This window comes from Sylvia atricapilla, chromosome 1 (assembly GCF_009819655.1).
Source record: "Sylvia atricapilla isolate bSylAtr1 chromosome 1, bSylAtr1.pri, whole genome shotgun sequence".
Classification (NCBI taxonomy): domain Eukaryota; kingdom Metazoa; phylum Chordata; class Aves; order Passeriformes; family Sylviidae; genus Sylvia; species Sylvia atricapilla.
In genome coordinates, this window is record NC_089140.1 from 131,763,162 (window position 1) to 131,782,515 (window position 19,354).

General features: G+C 40.7%; 2 protein-coding genes across 4 annotated transcripts; one reads left to right on the top strand and one right to left on the bottom strand.

Annotated features, from left to right (window-relative positions):
• Positions 1–624: 624 nt before the first annotated feature.
• Positions 625–10,313, bottom strand: FBXO43 (F-box protein 43). Of its 2 annotated transcripts, none has more exons than XM_066336387.1 (6): positions 10,214–10,313; positions 9,966–10,042; positions 3,309–4,834; positions 2,337–2,439; positions 1,368–1,547; positions 625–1,277 (listed from the first exon to the last, which is right to left on the bottom strand). In XM_066336387.1, the coding sequence occupies exons 3-6, from the start codon at positions 4,784–4,786 to the stop codon at positions 1,029–1,031; spliced, it is 2,010 nt and encodes a 669-aa protein (XP_066192484.1). In that variant the 5' UTR covers positions 4,787–4,834; positions 9,966–10,042; positions 10,214–10,313; the 3' UTR covers positions 625–1,028. The 2 variants fall into 2 exon arrangements, with proteins under 2 accessions (XP_066192484.1, XP_066192399.1); XM_066336302.1 differs by having other exon boundaries at positions 10,154–10,313.
• A 3,759-nt stretch (positions 10,314–14,072) lies between these two features.
• POLR2K (RNA polymerase II, I and III subunit K) lies at positions 14,073–17,785 on the top strand. 2 transcript variants are annotated; one of them, XM_066334145.1, is made up of 4 exons: positions 14,073–14,200; positions 16,378–16,441; positions 17,134–17,226; positions 17,629–17,785. In XM_066334145.1, exons 2-4 carry the CDS (start codon positions 16,381–16,383, stop codon positions 17,649–17,651), a joined length of 177 nt encoding a protein of 58 aa, XP_066190242.1. In that variant the 5' UTR covers positions 14,073–14,200; positions 16,378–16,380; the 3' UTR covers positions 17,652–17,785. The 2 variants fall into 2 exon arrangements, with proteins under 2 accessions (XP_066190242.1, XP_066190251.1); XM_066334154.1 differs by having other exon boundaries at positions 14,086–14,143.
• The last annotated feature ends 1,569 nt before the right edge of the window (positions 17,786–19,354 follow it).

Here is a 19,354-nt window from a genome sequence, read left to right on the forward strand (position 1 = left end):
AGTTGATGTTATATCTTCACAGAAGTACTGGGTCCATTTCTGTCACCTGCATTTCAAGCTGTTTGTAATTGCTAGGATACAAACCAAAACCACACAAAAAATGTATGAGGTCCAAGAAACAGATTGAATAAGTTTTCTAGAAGAGATCAGCACATTTAGTTAAAAAGCAAAATACATTAATTTCCTTTATTAAATCTAGAGAGAGAGTGATTTCCAGCTGTAGATAATCCTTTAGCTCAAGTAGAAGTGTGAAGGTAACCTGGTATCTGGGAGCTGAAGTCAAGTCAGATTAAGCCTAAAGGTAAGTTCACAACAGCAAAGTTGATGCCACAGTATTTTTAGATATGTGAACATATATGGTATCACCTGAAGTTTTCAATACAAAAATTTTGTAAAACTCAGTATAACAATATCCACACAGCATCAGTTTAGTTTATAACTGACTATTCTATTGACTTCTATTACAGAGGCTAAGAGAACAACAAATTAATTATTCCAATAAAAAATTCAGACAGGAAATATTAGGTTTTGACATATCACCATTCATATTATTAGATGTATTTTTTGAAAATGTACATAATGCCCCACTTTGAGACATTTTTAAAACAGTTACTGTAATTTAAAGTAAATAAATCCATCTGATTTCAAAGACTTTTTAGAAATAATTTTTCTTTAATTTGTCTTCAAGACAAGAATAACATTTTTAAACTCCTATTAGGTGCTGTATTCTAAATATTGAAGGCTACATTTAAAAAGCTTTATTTAAAAATTAAGATGTTAGTAAGTTCCTACCTACTACACAACAGGTAAAATAAGGCATAAAATATTTTTATATGTTCATTTTTTAAAAAACAAAAATATACTATGTTAATTAAGATATATACATGAGAGGTTATCTTGGTAAGTCAGCAAGAACAAATGGGATGATACTTTCAAAATGCATACCTTTAGGAAGAACAAGAACAAGATTAGGAATTAAGGGGAAGGGGAAAAGGAATTAAATGTAAGGAGCTACATGCCTTACAAATCTAGAGTCTTTTTAAATTTCGTTTGCTTTGGGCACTTCCTGGTGGAGCATCTTTTTTATTCTTCCGTTTTGCAGATAAACTATTACATTCTTTTGACCCATGGAATGGGTGCAGACATAAAATACAGAACTCAAATGCACATGCTTCTCTGCTACATAGTCCTCGTTTCTTTACCAATTGATATTTAGCAGGGTATTGACATCTTGGACAGGGTTTTAAAGCTTCATCAGTGAACAGAGTTTTAGCAACCTGTAATAAGAGGAGACAGAAAAGAGCTGTTTGGTCTTGTAAATGAAAACACTCCAAAAACTTAAAATGAAGCATTTCTTGGATACCTACTTTCCTGTATTCTTCCTGCCTGCTAGTCGAGTGGGGAACAGAACTGCATCTCCTAGGTGTAAGTTCAGTGTGTGGTGTCTGTAAAATAGGAGTTCTGGCTTGAGCTTGAACAGGCCTTAGAGCAGATCTATTAAGAATATTAAGTCTTGTAGCAGCATCTTCAGCCTTCAATAAATATTCCTGTTAGTTTATAATTATTTAACAAAAACAAACAAACAAAAAAAGGGAGAAAATTAGGATTTTATTTAATTTGGGATTTGCGGTTTTTCCATCTGCAACAACACATAAGAAAATTATACATACATATCACAAGAATTTACCATTAAATGTTTCTATTTAGCAAGGGATCAAGAGAGAGATCATTAAAAACCTCCCACGAGCAGAGTGAAAAGCCAACTGTCTTTTAGCGCACTCTACTGGTGCTCGTGTTTGTGAATTAGGACACCTCAACAGCAAGGGTGCATGTACCATGTGTAAGATCTGAAAAAATAAAGTGCTATTAATATGCTTACTACTCTAGATGCCCCTTAAAAACCTTCTAAATAGCCTTCTGATGTTCACAAATACACTGTGACACAAGCAGTCCTGAAAATAATCAGGAAGTAACCTAGAGTGGGTCCTACAGCACTGCAGGCTAAAGTGAAAGGGACCATGAGGAACAGCATGGCACAATGCTATGAGTAAAGTTTAAAATCTAAAGCTAGAATTAGTCAAGGAAGAGATCCTTTGATTCTCAAGATAGGGCAGGAGGGGTAAATAAGAATCTTACATCGTTTAAAGACCAGTACTCAAACTGCAAGGCAGTTGAAAAGCAGTAAGAGCCATTGCATTCTCCTGTTGTAATCCATCACCTACTCATTTTGGAACTCTCTCAGTCAGTTACCTTTCTGTAGCTTTACAAGATGCTTCCCCTTTCCTTCTGTCTTCTTTTACACTTGAAAAAAAAATCACCTTTGAGAACTATCTTACCCGAGCTGCTTCTTTCAGCTGTTTTGTGTACAAATTTCTCCTCTTATCTGCACTTCTGTCTTGTACAATGATTTCACGCCAGCTTTTGCTTACTTTCCAAATGCTGGAACAAATAAAAAGTTTATCCACTTTCAAATTTTTTCAAGTAGTGCAGAAGACATGATAGCAAGATTACCTGGTAAAGATTTTTGCATGGTTTCATATACTCTTCATAATTTTACAGACTGCTGCTAAAGACTAGCTCATTATTTTGTTATGAAACAGGCCTCGTACTTTACATGTAATCACTCTATAACAGAAGAGTCTAAAGAACAACAGCAACATAAATGGCACAGCATATCTTTGACTTAAAAAATAAGTTAATCTCTTCCTTTATATAAGCCACCTACCAAGATTGTGTCTAGTCACATTTGTGTTAAGAGTCCTGAAAACATCTGTGCCCTTGTACTTTCACCTGTTAGCCTATTCCCTTTGTTACTAACAACAAAGAAATCAAGAGCATCGTGTGAAATGTAGCAGTTCCTATTGATTAGAAATTAATCTGGAAGATTATTCATGAATCAGAATTATTTGAGTATCTTAGTGCTTAGAAATAACTGAGGAAATAAAATACACAAGAAAAGTTATAGAAAATGTGTTTTGAGCTCTATGCACTATTGGGAACTTGTAATGAGAATAAATTACTTTCCAGGCTTAAAGGAACTTTTAATATATTTTAAAATTTACCAGTATTGTGATTTAGTTTTGAGTTTACTAATTTTCCATGTTTGTTTAGCTTTTTAATGCCCCTATTTCTTTTTAGATCTACACAGAAAGACCTACTTAATTAATGGTAAGAAAACTTTTCATTTTTTCAGAAACAAACAAATTTTATTGACAACACCCAGTATTCTAGAAGTTATTTTAATTCCTTTGCAGAATGAATCTTGCACATCTTTTTCCCTTTTTTGTGTGTGAAGCAATAGTACTTACCTGCATAGACTTTCTACTGTCAAAGCATCTAAAACTATAGCAAGAACATGTTTTAAATTTCTATCTTTCAATTCTGTTAAAATATCTAATTTTTCAAGGCCCATTTTCTTGCCAATAAGTCCAGGAAGAACATGATCTAATTCAAATATTTCTGCTCCATCAATATTCTCTGAGATTTGTTTTTGCTGTGATCTTTGTCTTTGCAAGCAAATTTCATGAACTATTTTCAGAGCCGGAGTTCTTGAGAGATCTCCATGACTTAGAACTAGGTCTCCACTAGGGTGTTCTTTTAGAACTAACTCATGATCTTCACTGACAAAGTTTCTTTCTTTTGTTAATATATGCATTGAAGTAGGACTGCCATGATTATCTTCTGTCTCTGACTGGGAGCCTTGTTCCCGAAGAGTGGATAACCTTCTGACTCGCTCAAGTTTCCTTGTCTTCCTTTTACTGTCTAATGTTTTAGAATCTTCTCTGTGCTTTTGGAAGAGCTCTTGGAAAGATCCCTCATAATCAGACAATGAGTCTCCTGATTTGTCCAAAGGAAGTGAATTATATCCGCTGTCCTCAGGTGTTGAAAGATCTGGGTAATTCGCTACCTTAACAGGGGGAGAGTTTATATCACATAGTCCAAAGTTTGAGTCCTCTGCAGGACTGGTGATAGAAGTCAGGAATTTACTCTCACTGGCCTCAGGTAACACACTGTAAGTAGGAGTCCCAAGCACCCCATCTGTAACACTCCTAAGAAGACTCTCATTAAATTCATTAGTGTCACTACCAGTGACATACTTCCACTGAATTGGAGATAAACTTTCTGATTCCAACAATAAGGGGTCCTTACACTGGGACTCATCTAGTGTAGAAGTCCTTTGTTGTGAAAAGGAAAGCCTCCGTTTTGGAGAATCAGGATTAGAGACCTCAGGTTCTGAAGTGTTAGCTGTCAGAGGTTTGTAACCTTTATCGTTTGGAGAATCTGCAGCAGTTTGTGAAAGCTTTTCTTCAGAGCTTAAAACACAAGAGAATATTTTTTTCCTGCTGCTTCCTGAAGAACTGGATTGTCTTTCACAGCATCCTACAGTTGTGCCAGCTTCAACAATCTTGGGTAAAAGCAGCCTCCTGCATAGTGAGGAGCCTTTTCTACTCGATTTAGGAGTTTCAAAAAAATCTGCACTTCTATTTGCTCCTCTTTCTTCTGATAAGGAGACAGAATTCAATTCTTTTTCAATAGATGGTGAGCTGGGAAAGAAGGCACTGGGATGGATGTGCTCAGAACGCTCCTGTAGCAATGATACACTTGTTACACTTGGTGCTTCTTCACCTTCTGCCTCAGGATCTTTTACTGACTCATTGCAGCTGCTGTCCAGAAATGCTGAAGTGCAACACGTGTCTTTTAAATCTGAGTATTTAAAGTTGCTCCTGGGAGGTGTTAATCTATTTCTTTTAAGAATATTGAACCTCACTGGATGACTGTCTGACATCTTCTGCTTGACACTTTGGCTTTGTAGATGAAGATACCACTGCTGTTTCTGAAATAAACACCAAAAGCAGTCACCAAAAGCCCCTTAGATTAAAGAGAAAACCTATCAAGGTAACAGTCATAACAAAGGTATTGTCATTAGTCTTTGTAGAAACAGTGCTTATACACAAACACAAAAGTAAATGGTTAGAATGAGTGATTAAAGCGCATATTATATGTGAGGCAAATCAAACATGCACCCAGTTAGCTAACTGACCTGGCAGTCCTCATCTGTGGAGAAGTACTTCAAATAAGCAACACAGCAATTAGAAGCTCGTTGGTTTTGGAAAAAGCAACAGAACTCCCCATCATTCCAGAAGAGCCAAGATTTTTATTAGCACTGTTACTGGTTCATCCAGCAACTCAAGTTGCTGTTCAGTACTCAAGAATGAGCAGAAGCTCTGGTAATGGGTGAGTTTCAACAAAAGGCATTTTCTCCTTAAGTAAAATAAGAGGATTAATCATGAAATTACAAGTCTACAAGTCTCCCTGTAATTTAGATCACTAGAGTCCCAAGAGGGAATTAATTTGACCTCTAGTTACAAGGTAACCAGAAAAGTGCTTTTTTAATCTGCCTTAACATTTAAATGTTATTTTGAAAAGAAGCTTTCTGCTTTGGGTCATCTCTATAGGTAGGCTAAGTGTTCTAAAGGCTTACATTTTAAAGAAAATGACTGACCATACACACACCCAGCAGGTACACAGAATTTAAGAACTACTATATATTTTCCCAGAAATGTTAGAAGTGGCTGATGCACACACTTAAATAAAAGATGTGTGGAAACAGGCTTGCTTTTGCCACTCTTACATTGCAGAGTTTCTCCACTCTAAGAGTCGTGGCATTAGGTCACTGCTTTCTACCCGCAATAACTGTACAAAAGATGTTATGACTTATGCTGTGAGAGGGCTGTTCTCACAGACACCAAAGCAGTTCACATCAGTGTTGCAAGACTCAGGAATCTGAATCAGCATCTTTTACTGTAGTTACTGGCCTCTAGAACTGATATTCTGGAACACAAAGTCTAGAATTAGCAATTGAACTTTCAAAACAGAAGTAGGAATCTCTAAAGGTTGCATCAACACCAAACACTAAGCCACCGCTAATATCCCAACAGTCCTGTCTTAGTCTAGCTCTAAGTCACCAAATAGAAGCAGTGGGAACCCAAACTGCCTGAGAGAGCTGAGGCAGAACTATTCTTTGGTAATATTGGGTCATTAATTAGCTTTTTTTGACCCATATGGAAAGCACACTTTAAAATGATTGCAATATAAAGAGAACACTTTGTTTTGTTTTCTACTGTAAGAAGACGGCAACAAGAGAAGTTCAAAAGGAAAAGGATGTTAAACAGCAGAATGACACCCTGGTGTAAAAGACGCACAGCCTTGCTAATATCAGTATGAAATCAAACCGACCTAAACAAAATCCACATAAATAAGTGACAAAAACTCGTCAATCAAAGATAAGTATGTGAAAGTAATTCCAAAACAACAACAAACTGAAGTCCGGTGTGCTTCCTTCCCTTCTCACTTTTACCTCTACAATTACCTTACTTTCCTGTTTGTTTGCTGTCTCTGCTTTTACCTTGTTCCCTGTTTCACACAATGAAATAAGTGACTGCACAAATAGAAATCACAAGGGCACAGCTTTAAGCTAGTGTTTAGTGAATTAGAAATTATTTTTTTTGCTCCTGCAGAACCATCCCCAAATAGCATTTAATGTTTCATCTGCATCATTTCTCCATATTTTAGTAGATATGTAAGTACTGGTGTCCCCCAACAGTTGATCCTGGGCCCACTATAGTCCAACTTCTTCATCAATAACTTGGATGAAAAGGACAGATGCCTCCTCAGCAAGGACATGGCACAAAGCTGGAAGGAGCAGCCGATACCCCAGAGGGCTGTGCAGCCCTTCAGAAGGACCTGGGCAGGCTGGAGAGATGGGCAGAGTAGAACCATCTGAAACTCAAAGGCAAATGCAGCTCCTGCACCTGGGGAGGATCCCTGGGGACCAGTACAGGCTGGGGGCTGACCTGCTGGGAAGCAGCTCTGCAAAGAAGGTCCTCGTGGACAACAAAATGTCCATGAGCTGGGAATGCACCCCAAAAGGCCAAGGGTGCCCTGTGCTGCATTAGGAAAAGTGTTGCCAGCTAGTCAAGGGAGGGGATCCTGACCCTCTGCAGAGCCCTGTTGAGGCCTTACCTGAAGTGCCGTGTCCAGTTCAGAGCTTTCCAGTTCAATAAAGACAAAGAAATACCAAAGAGAGTCCAGTAGAACTATGGAGCCGATTAGGGGACTGGACCACCTCAGTTATGAGGAAAGGCTGAGGAAGCTGTGCCTGTAAAGCCTGGAGAAAGGATCTTATCAATGTCTACCAGTATCTGAAGGGAGGGTAAAAAAAGGATGCAGCCAGACTCTTCCTAGCAGTGCCAAGTGATAGCACAAGAGTCAGTGGGCAGAAACTTGTGCATAGATAGTTCCACCTGAACATGAGAAAGAAGCTTTTCACTGGGAGGATGACAAAACACTGTAAGAGGCTGCCCAGAGTGTTCATGGGGTCCCCTTCTCTGGAGATATTCAGAAGCCATTTGGACACAATCCTGAGTAATGTGCTCTGAGGACCCTGCTCAAGCAGGAAAGTTGGACTAGATGATCTCCAGTGGTCCCTTCCAATCTCACACATCCTGAGATTCCATGGTTTTAGGCAATAGGCTGAAAAGGCTTTGTCATTAACCAGAAAATAACTTTTTCTTATATTTTTAAATGTAGGAAATCTCTGAGCAGCACACTGCTGCACTTCAGTGAATTATTCATGCTATGAGCAAAGGACCACCTGAGCACAGCTCTTCTTTTTGTAAGAAGACAAAGACATATAAGAAACCAGTCATAACAAGAGGGCATTACCTTCACTAGTCTACAAGAAGAATAGAGGCTTCATTTTTACACTGAATTTTGGAAAACTGCAGTTAGCAAATACTGCCAGTAGGTATTATTTCCAAAAATTTTGATAGACAGAGATTTAAACTGAATGCTAGAGACAGCTGTTCAAAATCTTAATCCCACAAAAATGAAAAATTACATATCCACAAATATCTTTTAAAATACTAGTATTTCCCTTAAATATAGTTAAACTAACCACACATTTAACAAAAGCCCAAAGGCTTCCAGGCTTAGAAAATTAATTTTCAGGCAGCATGCTGAAGAAACAACTAAAGGAAAAACCTCATGCTTGCAGTTTCCTTCTCACACATTCTATGGGACAACTGAAAACAGAAAAAATTTGAAATATTACAATATAAAAGAAGTTAAGCAAACTTCTGTTTCAAGTAACATAAAAATCACAGCCAAACAAGATTTTGCAGCTATAAGGGAGACCAGAATAGCAGAGTTAAAGAAATGTGGGTAACTCAAGTGGAAGCCGAATATGCTGTACAGAGGCCAGCGTCCGGCAGGGGGAGCTCGTAAGCTCACTGAGTTGATTTGGATCCGTTAGAAAACATTACAGGATAATATAAACAGAATTGCCAATTGATACTGCGTGAACAATGGCCGTCCATTGAGCTTCATTTCGCCTCTTTTCTATACCTCTCCATTCATTCACACATTTTTATACTTATTTTTACTTCTTTACTCCTTACTCCACAATTTTGAGACCTCACGTGGAGTATTGCCTTCAGCCCTGAGGCCCCCAAAATAAGGACATGGACATGCTGGAGCAAGTCCAGAAGAGAAACATGAAAACAATCAGAGCACCTCTGCTCTGAAGACAGTCTGAGACAGTGCGGGTTGCTCAGCCTGGAGAAGTTTTCAGGGAAATATAATTGTAGCCTTTCAGTACCAAATGGGGCCATCAAGAAAGCCAGAGAGGGGATTTTTAGAAGCACATTTGGTGACAAAGCAAGGCAGGAAGGGCTTTAAACTAAAAAAAGTAAAGTTAGGTTAGCTGTTAGGAAGATATTCCCCATTCTGAGGGCAACAAGGCACTGGGACAGGTTGCCCAGAGAAGTCATGGAAGCTCCACCACTAGCAGCATTTAAGGTCACGTTGGATGTGGCTCAGAACAAACTGATGTAGTAGAGGGTGCCCCTGCCCATGGAAGGGGCTCAGAACTGGATGATCTTTAACTTCCCTTACAATCTGAACCATTCTATGATTTACAGCAAACCCCAGTACACACCTCAATCTTGTATATGATTTTTTCCCCAAAATGTATTACTTGTATAAATTAAACTTTAATTTAACACAAGGTCTCATTTTACAAATACAGAAGGAAAAGCCTTTCAGAGGGGCTGAACATTTCTCATAATAAAACAAGATTCTATTTTCATTCATAAGAGATGCCTAACATAACCTCTTATAACAACGACTTTCTATAAGCACGTCTTTTTTTCATGAAAATTTCATCTACTAAATTTGAGCCACAACACCACACCTTTTTTATTTGGGGATCTTTAACTAGTTCCTGAAAGTTTTCTTAACCTTGTCCTAGATGTCATCAAACAGATGTGCAGGGAAGAAAAGGCTGGTCACACCACTAATCAGTTACAGAGAACGCAACAAAATCCACATCGACTAAGGATAGATTTATGTGCTTTGTGCATTTCTCATATCTATTATTAATTCTGCAGTCCTCAAATCAATTTACAAATCCACTGCAAACTTTCAGGGAGTTTACTATACAAAATAATTTATATTCAGAGACCCAAACTAAATTTAGGACAGGATTCACAGATTTAGACAAGGAATAATTTCTAACAAGTTTAACCTTACCAAACACCCCAAAGAGGTAAGAATACTGGTTGCTAGAAGGCAATGTAAATGGTGCCTCCAACTTAAACATAAATTCTAGGATAGAGTCACACCTGTTCCTAGCAATTTACATTACTTAGCAATACACACAGAAGACTTACACGTTGAACAAAACATTTTCTGCCTTCTTAAAAATCACTGTTCACCACTGCTAAGAAAACAGATAAAGACAAAGTCTAGGTGATATAGAAGCATTTTCTCTGATATTTAAACAGATATGGTATCTGTAGTAAAACAGACTCTGCTCTTTGACCCCAAAGTCGTTGATATCTTCACAGGTAATAATACAGAAGATGATACAGCCAAGTCCTACCCGCATAATGTGGGTCACTTACCCTAACTTGTGAAGCAAATCAAGTTCTTCCAATGCAAAGACGCTGTATTCAAAGTATTGCTTACCCCTAGTGATAACCTGAAGTGAGAAAGGATGTGGAGGGAAAAGAGAAAGGTTCAAGAGAAACATTACCCAGCTGAGACAGTTTTCAGTCCACATGTATATGTATTCACTGCAACGCCTAATTACCCAGCTATGGCGATAATTGAGAGGTAGCTGAGGACCAGCAGCCGAGGGTCTCTCAGTCACCCGGGCTGTCGGACACGAGCAAAGGAACCGCTTCGCCTCTGCTCCGGCAAACCGGTGGGCACAGGAGCAGAGCGCGGAGGCCGCCCTACCGCCGGGTGCAGCTGAGGCGGCGGGGGGCACCCCTAGAAGGGCCGAAGGCGAGGAGCAGGAGCGAAGGCGGGCTGCAGGAGCTTCAGCAGCTCTGTCGGCCCGGCCCGGGCCCGTTGCCCTTGGCGAGGAGCCGCTTGGCCTCTCCCCGCCCGCACCGGCCCCCCGCGTGCGGCCGCCGCCGCTTTCCCTCGCTCGGGTTTGAACTACCCGCCCTCAGCAACCGCTGCCTCCCCGCCCCCTCCGCGCCTGGAGCCCGGGGACACCGCAGCGCCCGGCCCGCTCCTCGGGACGAGGGAACGCTGGCGAGGCTCGTCCCGCTCCTCACGCTTTATACTTCAGCCCCGCGGCTCCCGCCGCACCCAGTCCGGTGTTAAAGCGCCCCTGAGTCGCTCCTGCCCCTGCTCCGCTGCTCCTGAGGCGCCCGGCGAGGGTGAGGCTTTCCCGCCTCTGCCGGAGCCCGCTCCGCTCCCTGCGCTGGAGGGGAATGGGGGGCGGAGGCGCAGGGGCGCCGGCGCTGAGGGGCGGCTCGGGGGGCCTGAGGCATTCACAGCTAATAATCCTTATCTGCACCACAGCCTTTAAGCTTATAAGAGCGCTAGTTAATTTGAGTTAATTAGCACCTTTTTACCCGACAGCCCAGGACTAAAACAGTCACAGAGTGTTTGTCAAGTACATTGCCTTCAAAGCAGTCGGACGGAGGATCCCCGACTCCAGCAGCTGGTTGCCCTCGTGTCTCCCCAGCTACTTTTTGCCAGAGATTCCAGGAAAGACCATTCTCCCTGGCTACAGTATAGAGCACATTTTCTTCACCTTGTCCTTTCGTGACTGGCCTAAGGGCTACTCCTGTTTAATTTGTTAAAGAGCTTGTAATTATTCAGAACCTGACGCCTGGCTTTTGCTGTGGTTTTAATTTTTCTGTATACTAAACAAACCCAAAACAAAACCACCACCACCAACAACAAAAATTTAAAAACAAAAAAAAACCCCAAAAACAACAACCAAAAAACCCCACCAACCCAAACCAAACACAGAACCGCCAACAAAACACGACTACATGGATGCCTTTTTTTTTTTCTGGGCTCGGTAAGGATAACGTGAGGCTTCACACCGGCGGGATGGGCAATGTCAGACCTGAACGAGAGACCCAAAACCGACTCTATAAGCAACACCTGCATTTCAGTAAGCAAACTCCCGGCGTAAGTAAGGTAACCGCTGTTCGTGGGCTCTGGCAATTTCTCAGCTTTCCCTTTCGGCAACTCCGCTCTTCCAGCCTCCCGCATCCGTCCTGGCGTGAGGCAGCCTGAGAGGGGCCCGAGGAAACCAGGGCTTAAAAGTTCCCGACCCAGAGCCGGCGGAAACTCGTAGTTTTAGGGAAAGAATATCGGTTTATTTGACTACAAGGTAACAGTTATAGCTAAAAGGGGAAAGGCTCTTGGAGTATCTCCCGCTTCGTTTTTAAAAGGAGAAAACAGCAGAAACTTTCTTTAAGCTAATAGAAATTTCCTGGAAATGTTTTATGTAGTACCGTCTGTTTCAGTGCAGGAACTGAATAAAGTTGGTTTTCAGATATTTGTATTTATTTATAAAATACCTTATCAGTAAAATTGGAAGCTTAGTAGTGGGACACAGCAACTGCAAGCTCTGTCTCTTGTCACTCAAACCGGGATGGATTTACGCGAGCTGGATCAAAAATATCCAAGAAATTTGACAAGTCGTAATTGCGACATTTTATGCAATACACAGAAGTGTCACACTAGAAAATGTTTTAACAAAAAGTCCCCCTCTCCAACCCCCCCAACAAAAACCAAGCAAGGAAACGAGCAAAAACCAACAAAACAAACAAATAAAACCCCCAAAGAACAACAACAACAGAACCCCACAAAACCAAAAACAAACAAAAAAAACCCCAACCAAAACCTGAGAACGCTGCTTCTAACAAGTGAAACGAGGTAAGTAAGACATTCTGCAAACACTCGCACTGCGCTCGGTTACGACTGCATTTCTTTTCCTGTCAAAAGTACCTGTACGCTTGTGTCTTCCCCATCTCGACACACAACCCTCTCCTCTCATTTGCCTGCCAATTTACCAAGAACTGCTTCACTTTACTGGACAATCGGAATTTCCCACACCGCCTCAACACTCTCTGCTACTCTAAATCCAAAGGAGCATCTTTAGGGCTAGAATTTACCAGCACATGGGAATGGGACTTACCAAAGCGCTCCTCTCGTAAGGGGCAGATTTTATCGGAAACGGCTGAAGTAACCGAAGCTTTAAGATCTGGTAAAGCATCCTGTTTTTCCAAAGAAATGTTTAAAAGATGCCAATAATTAAACAATTACATTATTTCTTTATTAATAATGGAGATATTATTTTCACAGGATTAACTGATTTTTTTTTCATGGAGATATTTTTAGTAAGTCCTTTTAAATTTGTCCGTTTGACAAACGCGTTTTTAAAAGACTAACGAGCCTAGAGAAATAATACCGAGGAGGTTTTATTTGCTTTTTTAGGAGCTGGTAATTTTTTACCATGCGTTTACCAAGAATGATACAGCTCAGGCTGTTTTTCTCCTCTGCTCCAATCTCTTGATATCCATCCATACCCGCGGCTCCGTAACGGAGAAGAGGATGCAAGTAAGTAACATATAACAGTACCTCTGCCTTTTATAAACCATTTTTCTTGTCTGTGCTTTATTCTGGCACTCCAAAAGTTATGTTTCGCTTTATTCTTACAGAGCAATGTGAAGAAGCAAGTTTAAAGTCATTAGTGGGATTTCATTGTGTTTAATTTAAACACACAATTAGGAAAACTAAAACTTTATTATTATCCGAATTTATTTTAGGTAAGTTACAAGTCATATATGAAGGTGATTCGCTGGTAGGAGATCAATGAATTACAACTGATAAAACCTCATCTGTATTAATTTGGATGCTTAGGAAACAATTTTTATTCAGTATTCAGAAGCAGACCTTTCCTTAAACTAGAGAACCTTTGAATGATGTAGTAAATTGGCATATTCACAAAACATAGTACTCGTTAAATTTTGACGGGGGGAGGAGGCAGAAATAAAGAGAAGATACCTGATTCTACAAACTGTCAGTCGAAGATTCAAAATTCCTACGGCCAGCGAGGTGGAGTCAATGACAGAGAGCAACCGGTGTGGTTTCAAATCTTGCCTGCACTGCTTTAGTTCAGTACATCGGGAAAACCCGACATCATGAAACTTCTTTCTTAATAGAATCTTACACTTAAAATGTGTAATATATATGTTTGTAGGATGCAAGTTTGGCTTCATGTGAGTACATATGATACCACGGCATCAAAGTATCAAAATGCCGGGTTTTTCCACGAATTTTACGTGAAATGCTTCTGAAAGCAAAGAGGACCTTGAGGTAAAACATCTCAGGGTGGTTTAAAACTCCTCAGCTATCTGACCAGACCTAGCGCGGGGCATTCTCTATCCTGAGTATATGGTACAGCTAAATATAAGAATGAAAACACCGAGTACCACCTTGGGGCTGATTTTCGCTTACCATACAGTTGCCTACTTCTTTCTTCAACAGACAACTGACACTGCTATTCATATGGAAGCTTGCTCTTAAAATAATCTGTGTGCTTTTTTTTTTTTTTTTTTTTTTTTCCCCGGTTGGTTAGCACCCAGAGCTGAATGTTTATCCCTTTCTCAGCCGTGTTCCCGTTCCCGGCGCGGGGCGAAGCGCGGCCCGCCCCCGCCGGCGCCGGGCGCGCGTCATCAGCGTGCGCGGGGAGGCGGCGAGGCCGGCGGAGCTGCGCCGGGCTTTGGTGTTCCCTTCGCTGCTGCGCTGTGGTGGTGTGGCCGTGGTGGGCAGGGGAAGGCCGGGAGCAGCCTCGTCAGCTTCGTTCTTGCGTGCCAGACCCGTGAGACGCTGGGGGAGTCGGAATTGGGGGCGGGGAGGAGGAGCCTGGGGCCTGTGGGCTGTGAGAAGGGCTATCTGCCCTTCTCCTTCGTGGGCTGTACGGGACGTGAAGGCGCGGGTTAGCCTTTCTTACGGGCGCATAAAAGATGCTCGGAGAAGGGATCTCATTAATATGTAAAAATGTCTGTAGCGGGGGGTGTCAGGAAGATGAAGCCTGGCTCCTCTTGGTGGTGCCAAGCACTAGGACAATAGGCAGCAAGCAAAAACTGAGGCATAGGAAGTTCCATCTGAATAGGAGGAAGAGCTTTACTGTGCGGGTGACTGCAGCCTGGATTGTTCAGAGAGTGTTCTCCTCACTGGAGATTGTCAAGGACCATCTGGGTGAACTCCTGTGTCATGTACTCTAGAATGATCCAGTTTAAGCAGGGAGGTTGGACCAGATGACTCCCTGTGATCCCTTCCAGCCTTTCCCATTCTGTGATTTGGTGAGGTGCTCTTGGCACATAGTACCCCTATCCACATGGTATCTCTGCAATGGATTCTGGCTGCACCCCAGCACGTGTCAGTGCATCGCTGTTGGCTCTGTCAGCTTGTGGCACTACTTAGGGCTGCCAGGTGTCTGAAGGCCAGCAAAACTATGGCCCCTCCCTGCAAAACACAGAACTGTAGTTCACTGCTGCCCTTAGCAGCAATATAATTTGGTGCACAAGCAGCACTAGCCCAAGTTATTTAGCTACAACTGTGATCCACCTTAGTTCAGCTCTGTGTTTTAGAAGAGTCTGCTGGTTTCCAGTGCTAATGGGTGACTGCTCATATCTTACTGCAATGTGATGACACAAAAAAAATTGTAGCACATGTGAGTTAAGATACCACTATCATTATGGTGTAGCATACTTGAAGGCTGTAGAGTTTAATGAATTCTTTCCAGTTCTCTTAAATGGAGTGACATAGTAGAAGTTCTAATAAGATGGTTTGTCAAGTGTTGATCAGACTCTTAAAGCAGGAAATGTCCCTGTCCTGTTTTCAGTATCATAGCTTTCCCAGCTGAATTTATGCTGAAACAAACTGAAGATAAGGGAAATAATCTTTGCTGTAATATTAAGCAAAAGCATCTGAGAGCCTTTCTCATAAGGAATCATCAAGAAGGCTATTTAAAATGGGATAAGGGTTAGGAATTCTTGTCTTCTGTGTCAGACAGAACAGCAATACAGAAAACAGCAGCCTCAAAAAACCTAATAGGAAATATTCTTGTTCTTGTCTAGACTTGCATTGGGTGAAAAAAAAAGTGTTTATGTGTAGTAACTACCTTAAAATTCATGGTTGCAAGTACATTTACGTGTTAGGATAGGATTACTTCAAGCTTGGTGGAGTGTTTGTGGAGTATATGTAGCTGTTTAGCCTGATGCCATGAAGAAATACTTGTCTTCGAATAAGTCCGAACAATCAAAACCAATATAGGGCATTAAGAGGTGTTTGAAGAATAGCATTGAGTTACTAGTCTTGATTTGATACGATTTGAAGGGTCAAATTTAATCTCTATGGCCCCTCATTGTTTGGGGTTTTTTTGTTTTGTTTTGCTTTTTAATTCCTGCTACACTTCTGCCCACAGTCTGTTCCCAGTATTTATAATACCTTAGAACAAGGAAAAGTGTACAGGGTTAGCTAGTGTGTCAGAGGGGGAGGAAGGATGACAAGGCTAACCTTCGTTAGCACCATTGTTACATGAGTGATATATAAGAAATTGCTGGATTTTATATTTCCAGCAAGGAAATTCCTAACACTGGCAGGAAGAAGGAAAGAAAATATTTCTCATTGGTATTTAAGTTGAAAATACTGTTTAACAGAAAATGTGCTGTCCTCATCATTGGAGGTTTTCTATACCAGAATGGTAAAGCTCTGTGAAACCTGATGTTATTTTGCCTTTAATAAGTTGAACTAAATGACTTTCTGAAGTTTCTTTCAACATGAATTAACCCATGTCCTGTGTATCAAATATGAATGGAATTTGTTTGTATTTACTTCTAAAGAAGTGATTTCATCTTCTGTTACCTTTAGCTTGAGATATTAAAATAATTGTGTTTGCCCTGGGAAAAGCAAAACAGAAACAAACGAACAAACAAACCCCAAAAATTACCCCAAACCCAAGCTAATGTGAATATCATGCATTTTTTGTTTTAGAACATGGATTCACAGAAGGACGTTCAGCCTCCAAAGCAGCAGCCAATGATTTACATTTGTGGAGGTAAAGAAAAGATATTAGTGATTTTTTACTTGTTACTGGAGACTTGGTGTTTTAATGACGGATAAGTGCTTAGTCATTATACTGAAGGGTACATAGATACAAGTAGTTGCAGTGTACATCCTGATGTTTAAGGCTTTTTGCATTGCTGGTAACACATAAATGGGGTACATATGCAGTGTCATGGAGGTCATTCCCTAGAGCTTGTGTTGCTGAGTGGAGCTCCTTGATCTCTGTGTTTTATTGGCAGTGCTGTAAGGGCACTCAGCTTTCCTTGAAGTACAGTAGTCAAGTTCTCTCTTACCTATAGATAAATCAACAACATAAAAAATGATAATTTTCAGGAATCCCTGGAATATTTTGTCTTTTAAGAAAACAGACTCTGGACTTTGGAGGGATGAGCTGCAATTTTGATTAGTAGACGGTCTAGGATCTAGTGTGGAATGTGCAGTAATATTTGGGTGATTTTTAGGCAGATTCTCTTTTATCTTAATTTAAGTGAAGCTTGCTTTTTTATTTTCTCTTTTTCTTTTTTTTCCACGATACCTTGATATCATTAAGCTTGATACAGATTCATTACATTTGCTATGTTTGTTTGCCACAAATCGGAATTTGGCTATCACAACTTTTCAAAGTTATCTGTGCATTAACAATGCTGTTTTTCTTTGCCTACTTCTTTTTTCTTTCTCCATCAGAATGTCATACAGAAAATGAAATAAAGGCAAGAGATCCTATCAGGTGCAGAGAATGTGGCTACAGAATAATGTACAAGAAAAGGACAAAAAGATGTATCCTTTTACAAGTGCACTTGAATGCATTTGGGAAGCTGTGGATGGAAACAAGGGGAAACAGAATGTAAGGGAAACAGAAGAGTCATATAATTACATAACAATTCTTCAGGGTCAAAGAACAAACTACTATAGCACAATCTCTGCAGTGTGATTTGACACCTTGATTTCTTTTCTGGCACTTTCTCCTTTTTTTGCATTTTTTGTGCACAATATATTAAATTATGATAGTCTGCTGGGTAACGTGCTGTGAATTGTTGATGCTATTCAGTGTTATTGAAGATGGCTTCTGAAATACTTTATGTAGATAGATTTATGTGACTAGATTTAGACAGTCTCTTTTCCTCTCCCTCATCTTTTTCAACCACAACATACTTTTTTTCTTTAACTGCATTATTCCAGTGGTAGTTTTTGATGCTCGATGATGTCTGCTGAAGATAGTTGACTTCATGATGACATCTTTCTGATAACTTTGTTCTGTAAAACTGTTTGCGTGCAAATGCACGCTTTTATTTGTGGTTTAAGAGATTGAAATATTAAAGTTTACTGTAATACTAAATTTTGTCTATATTGTCTTCCAGCAACAGATTTCTAAAGCTACTGTTTAAATTGTCAAAGTATGCAGTATTTTTTAAGTTCAGTGACAATTGTATTCTTTTTGAGTTTTCTTTGTTTTCATTACTCTTACCTAAACTTCATTTGCATTTTAACTTTGCTAAATGTTCTTTGGACTCCTGTGAACTGCATAAAATTACTATGGTTTGAATAAATTCCACTGAAAATAAATAGAAAGCTACAGAAGGCTTGTTTGAAAAAGATCTTGATTTCAAAAAAGAAAATCTTAAAGGACTTTAGAGCACCCAATTCTGGCACCCAATTGTGGACATGTCAAAAGTATGGATGTTTGGAAGTGTGGAAAAAAAAACAAAAATCATTTTTGTCTGAAAGCAGAGGGAGAGGGAGGCAAGTTAAACTTTAAGAAGCAATGTGGAAATAGAAATTTTTTAAGTGCTGTTTGACTTGTTACATCTGTGCTACAAAGATTATTTGGATAGCACTCTAAAAGTAAAGTGGGATTTTTGCTTTTCAGGGGTCTGTATTAAGCGGTGGGTTTGTGATGATGAGCCAAAACATTTTGCATCTGCCTGTTTGGGAATGTGTGTTACATAATACCACTAAAAGATACAACATACTGCTGGACTGCTGTTCTGGGTTGAGCTGCCTCCTATCCCATATATCCATCCCATATCTTGGATATGTTGTTATGTCTCGCAGCTGAATCCCGCCCTCTTGGGCGGGAGCCTGCAGTTCCTGCCTCCTTTTTCTTTCTTGGCTGCTTTTCGGGGCTTGCTTCAGCTGGCTCGGCTGCTTTTGCCTTCTTCGCTTCGCTTTGCTTCGCTCTGCTCTCCGGCTGCCCCTGCCGCTGTTTTTTCTTCCCCCCGCTGCTTCTGTTTGGTTTTTTTTTTTCCCTCCTTCCTTTCTCCTCCCCCCCCCTCCAAGGTTTGAACCGGCTCCGGACCTGACCTGACCTGACAAGTTGGAGAAGACCCGGGCCAGACAGAGACGCGTCAGCACCCTCCTCATCACAGTAACCCGTCTTTTCCCACTATTCGGTGTTGGGGAGTGTATTTTTGTCAATAAACCGGTTTTTCCACTTTCCTCCGAGGTATTTTCCTTCCCGAACCCAGGGCTGGGGGGCGGAAGGGGTGGTGGAGGTTTGGTTTAGGGGGCTCCTTTTGGAGGTTCTTCCCTAATTTACTCCAGGTCAACTGCGTGTGCCTGATCTCCATTTTGATGGTGCTCTTGAGATAACTTGCTTAATTCATCACTGTAATAATACATTTTTAAGGTCTGCATGACTCTGTGCTGGCTTATAAATGAATTGCAGTGGCTTGTTATAGGGGATAGAAAAAGCACTCTGAAGATGCTATTTTGGAGCTGTTTGGTTAAGATTTTCTTAGGTACTTCACCTGCGCTATTAAGACGAGATTTTTCTCCTGGAAACCAGATACGCTCGGGTATAAATGATAACATTTTTTACCACACGGTTGCTATCAGTTCGGCTGCCGGGCCTGCACATCAGAAGGAAGGGGTCGGCTACTGGCACGGCTGCTCGGCAGGGTGAGGG

Excerpts from the sequence above, each read along its gene's own strand:
- FBXO43 (XM_066336387.1), bottom strand. The coding sequence starts at position 4,786 with ATGTCAGACAGTCATCCAGTGAGGTTCAATATTCTTAAAAGAAATAGA. Across the intron at positions 1,548-2,336 it reads AGCTGAAAGAAGCAGCTCGG|GAATATTTATTGAAGGCTGA; the intron begins GTAAGATAGTTC and ends ATAAACTAACAG. Across the intron at positions 1,278-1,367 it reads GGCAGGAAGAATACAGGAAA|GTTGCTAAAACTCTGTTCAC; the intron begins GTAGGTATCCAA and ends CTCTTATTACAG.
- POLR2K (XM_066334145.1), top strand. The coding sequence starts at position 16,381 with ATGGATTCACAGAAGGACGTTCAGCCTCCAAAGCAGCAGCCAATGATT. Across the intron at positions 16,442-17,133 it reads AATGATTTACATTTGTGGAG|AATGTCATACAGAAAATGAA; the intron begins GTAAAGAAAAGA and ends TTTCTCCATCAG. Across the intron at positions 17,227-17,628 it reads CAAGAAAAGGACAAAAAGAT|TGGTAGTTTTTGATGCTCGA; the intron begins GTATCCTTTTAC and ends GCATTATTCCAG.